This window comes from Poromitra crassiceps (assembly GCF_964638095.1).
Source record: "Poromitra crassiceps genome assembly, chromosome: 12".
NCBI lineage: Eukaryota > Metazoa > Chordata > Actinopteri > Beryciformes > Melamphaidae > Poromitra > Poromitra crassiceps.
In genome coordinates, this window is record NC_139632.1 from 19,911,326 (window position 1) to 19,916,325 (window position 5,000).

The 5,000-nt window shown below is 50.9% G+C and overlaps 1 protein-coding gene across 1 annotated transcript in view; it reads right to left on the reverse strand.

Annotated features, from left to right (window-relative positions):
- lrrc52 (leucine rich repeat containing 52) overlaps positions 1 to 639 on the reverse strand; it is a gene marked incomplete at both ends in the record, with an annotated part of 22,370 nt that extends 21,731 nt beyond the window's left edge. The window contains one exon of the mRNA XM_083647626.1: positions 1 to 639. This exon is cut by the window's left edge and continues 10 nt beyond it. Within this exon, the coding sequence (XP_083503752.1) occupies positions 1 to 639 (639 nt within the window).
- Positions 640 to 5,000: the final 4,361 nt, after the last annotated feature.

Consider the following 5,000-nt stretch of genomic DNA (forward strand, 5'->3'; position numbering starts at 1 on the left):
GAAGCCCTCTATCTGCACCCAGAGACAGAGGTCCTCGGTGTCACAGTCGCACCTCCACGGGTTGCCGCTGAGCCCCAGAGAGCGCAAGGCGGGCAGGGCGATCAGGGTGCTGATGTTGAGGGCCGTCAGGTTGTTCCGGCTCACGTCCAGCACCTGCAGGGCCACGTTCTCCGAGAAGGCGTCCGCGTGGATCTCCCCCAGCGCCGGGTTGTCCGTCAGCCGAAGCATCACCAGAGACGCCAGGGGCCCGAAAGTCCGGTCCTCGATCTGCAGCAGCGTGTTGAAGGACAGGTCCAGGTAAGCGAGCTTCCGCAGGTTCCCGAAAGTGGACTCGGAGATCTCGGCCAGAGAGTTGTTGCTGCAGTCCAGATACACCAGGTCGGACAGGTAGTTGAGCTGCAGCGCCGGAAGGTCCCCGATGCGGTTGTTGGAGATGATGAGCTGCCGGGTGGCCAGTGGCAGGTCGCTGGGGAAGAGGGTGAGCTCCTGCCCGGCGCACTGGACCACCAGCTGGTCGTCACACACGCACCTGTCGGGGCAGCCGGCCGTGAGAGCCGGGGACGGGGCCACCCCCATCACGAAGACGAAGAGGAAGAGTAGCCGGAGGGACTGGGCGCTGGGCTCGGGCAGGAGACGCATGACGAGGCCGCCCACAGCGTCATGAACTCGGGCTGAGCTGGACCAGGACTCCCCGCCGCTGGCGCTCCCCGGGCATCCTGCATGGGTCTGCGGAGCTGGGAGAGAGGCGAGGCGGCTACTCTGGGTGTCTGGCTGTCGGTCCCTATTGGATGTCTGGATGCTCTTTCTATCCAGCCTCTCCTTCTCTCTCTCTCTCAAAAAGGACTATGGTCAGTCACTCACAACACGCACTCTGGCGCACCACGCACGTCGCCACAAGACAGCCGTGGTTTCGGAAGGTGACCGAGTGACTAGTCGCTCTGTGGGTGACTGGGGGAGAATCGTGCAGGCTTACCGGACTTTGTCCCAGGTGAAAATACCACAGCGGACCCCTGGAGCTTGAAGCGGCGTCTTGGTGTTTCATTTTTATGAATTAGTTGTCGCCAGTAGAGTGCATCATTAAGTTAACAAAACGACATGTGCGCAAATCTCCTGGATCGTGGCTGTGGGTTCCCCCGGTGTGGACGAGGACAGTTCCCCGCTCAGTGTCCTTGTGTGTGTTTGGGGTCTGTGGTAAGTGGTAACTGGCAGCCAGTCAAATGCGTTCTTCAGGAGAGCGCGATGGGAAGTGCGTTCCTCCACTCCGCTCAGACACATCTGCGTGCCTGTCGCCTCTACTGCGCTGTGATGCTCTCTCTCTCTCTCTCTCTCTCTCTCTCTCTCTCTCTCTCTCTCTCTCTCTCTCTCTCTCTCTCTCTCTCTCTCTCTCTCTCTCTCTCTATCTCTCACTCCCCCTCTCTCAATGCTTTATCACCTCTCTCTCATCCCCTCTCTCGCTCTCTTCCTCTCTCTCGCTCTCTCTCACACACACACACACACACACACACACACACACACACACACACACACACACACACACACACACACACACACACACACACACACACACACACACACACACTTTATCTGTGTACGTGCGTGCGCGCATCAGACCATGCCATTCGCAATCTGATTATCAGTGCCCCCAGTGGTGACGTCACCACCAGGTGCTGCCCCCTCATAAAAACCAGACGTCCAGTGTACAGACCGGAGACCGTCTGCTGGGCTGAAGGAGTGTGTGTGTGTGTGTGTGTGTGTGTGTGTGTGTGTGTGTGTGTGTGTGTGTGTGTGTGTGTGTGTGTGTGTGTGTGTGTGTGTGTGTGTGTGTGTGTCTGCGTGTGTGTGTGTGTGTGCGTGTGTGTGAGTGTGTGTGTGTGTGTGTGTGTGTGTGTGTGTGTGTGTGTCTGTCTGTCTGTCTGTATGCGTGTGTGCGTGCGTGTGTGAAGTCAATAACAATCTTGCCTGTGGCCATGCAGCAGGTCTTATCTGCAGCCCCTCTTGTGGTCCAGTTGTCAGTTGTTAATTTTCCTTCATTTGGTCCCTCAGCAGCTTGTTAACATAATACATTTGAGTTGGAGTGTGTGCTGACTTATTCGTTTTGACCTACTCAAATATTACATTTGGGAGGCAGTTACACGTATGTCCTCAGACAAGAAATTATAAACGATAGCCTATTATTAATCAGAGATTATTTCGTGAATTTTATAATCTACTTTTCCAATATAGTTTTACAGTACCCGTTCCCCCCATGCACCACCTCGTGGGCGCTCTCCCCCCCCCCACACACACTGCACTCCATCAGGTCCCTCTAAGCACACTCCCAAAGTTTGAAGTCAATTGGGCAAATGTTTCTCGAGATAAACCTCTTTTTGTGTTGCCAATAGGTAGTGCTATGTTGACTTGCATGAAAGTCGGGTTCCCAGCAGCACACTCCCCAAGTTTGAAGTCAATCGGACCAACGGTTCTCGAGATAAACTGCATTTTTATTGCCAGCAGTTGTTGCCAGTACATGTACAGTAGGTGGCGCTATGTCAAATTGCACGACATTTGGCACTGCACTACGTCATGTCACTATGTGAGATCATGTAGACCAGAGTGGCGGCACACCCGGACACACCTGCCTTCACCCAAAACACACACAGCAATTTCCCACAGATAAACAAAACCACTACAAAACAAAACTCCAAATTAAAGGCACCTTAGTGTGAAGGTATAGTAAGTTACTGTGAAGATGATATAGGTCTACTCTGTTACACGTAATTCTTTCCACAGCCACCTACATTTGTTGTCTAGAGAGTACGGATAGATGTGATGCCTCCACAGTATAGTGATTTATTCAAAGGTCACACAGAGGTCATTAGTTGGCTGCAAGCAGCCCCTAAAGCCGCACTGTTTATAGGCCTTTTTCTTCTTCTTTTTTATCCAGTGGACTGATTTAGTATAATGCTGTGAATGGGTCGTACTTTGACTACAAACGATTACAAAATACTGGCTGTGCCCTTGCAGCTCTTAAAAGTTTTAATTTAATTAAATGGTCCCATTTGATTTAGTCTCAGGGACACAGATTTTTGTTATTATTGTTTTCGAATGAAATTCTACAACTGTTTGTGGTGAGATAATGCATGGAAGTGAAATCTATAATTAGAACAGGCATTCTCTAAATGAAATTATTCAGAAAATAAACTATCCCCCATTTGCTGGGTACCCCCGTCCGTGGTCGTGGAACCCCCTCAAGGACCCCTGGAAGTCCAGGGACCCCACTTTGGGAACCACTGTCTCAGGTTACCAATAATTCATACCAGTTTATGTTCTAGTAATTTCCTCCAGTGGAGCGGTTCCACAACAGCTCTATCTAACACGTTACACTCTCATTTGAGTGTGTTCTTAGAGGCTTACGTAAAGGGAAATAAAGCACAGACATTTTAGAACAGGATAAATCAGAGGTGAGCAAATTTAACATCTGACTGATGTCATCAGTGCGTGATGTCATCAGTGATGCAAAGTTGACCATGCCAATAGAGCAGGCGAGGCCACACAGCAGCCGAGCTGCGGGCGAGGCCGAAGTTTAGCAATTGTGCGCTGAGTGACGTCACTCGAGCACTCCATGATGTGATCAGTGATGGTCACTCGAGCAATTGTAGATGTCACCAGTGATGCAAAGTTGAGAAAATGTGCACCTACCAATAGGGCAGGTGAGGTCACACAGCAGCCGAGCTGTGGACGAGGCCGTGCAGCGGCCGAGCTGCGTAAGCGAGCCCGCGCAGTGGCCGAGCTGCAGGGCGGGCCGAGCCTAGTTTTATAAAATAATCAACAGCAAACTGAATGCTGCTCACAACAGCCTGACCAGAGGACAAGCGAATGGATGACAGATTGATATAGGATTGTCAGAGTCACAGATAATTGTCCCGTTGCACTCGATGACACTCTGACAACCTTATGCAAGTAACGATCCCCAGTGTGAACAGAGCAGCCTGCAGGAAGATGAGCCCACTGGATCAGTCTCTCTTCCTGTCAGCCTGTCTGTTACCTCTGTCATGGGTTTGCTTGTCTTAAAGGCACTGCTGGATCGTGTTCGCAGATAAACCGCCTTGGTACCATCACAATCATTAGTGTCACTTTCCTCCCTGGGCGCTCTGAACAGTGTCAGCTTACAGCAGCGTTTGTGTATCCCTGTGTGTGTGTGTGTGTGTGTGTGTGTGTGTGTGTGTGTGTGTGTGTGTGTGTGTGTGTGTGTGTGAGAATGTTGTGTACATGTTTGAATGGCTGTATGTGCCAAGGATACATGATAGGAGGCCTTGTGTTGTAGGCCTATGGTCATGTGTGTAGCGTGCATACTAGCCTATGTGTCATGTATGCATGCATGCGTGTACCTTGCTTGTATGTTTTGTGAATACGTGTGGGTGTGTGTGTGTGTGTGTGTGTGTGTGTGTGTGTGTGTGTAGAGGGTATGGACCAGGCTGAGCAGTGAAACATCTGTATTATTGAATAAGGGTGTGTGTACAGTATAGTGTCAGCTGTCAGCAGGCAGACGACTGGTCTGGCCCCCAGCTAGAGGGGACGGCACGGGCCGCTTCCAGGACGCTCGTTCACTTTCACTCCACCTCTGCACCTCTCTAGAGCAGAGACATCCTTTAACTTTACACATCTTCACATCTCAAAAAGGCAAACATTTGTTTCATAAGCCCCATCATTCATTCCTCCAGACAAAGTATGGGCACTGGTTGCTTTTCACAAGATCTGAACATGGTGAATGCAGGATGAACAATCTTCATTCTCCATCTCTCTCTCTCCTCTCTTCCCTCCTTCACATCTCTCTCTCTCTTCCTGTGGCTCAGTATGGTCACATCTCTCTCTCTCTCTCTCTCTCTCTCTCTCTCTCTCTCTCTCTCTCTCTGTGGCTCAGTATGGTCACATCTCTCTCTCTCTCTCTCCCTGTGGCTCAGTATGGTCACATCTCTCTCTCTCTCTCTCTCTCTGTGGCTCAGTATGGTCACATCACATCT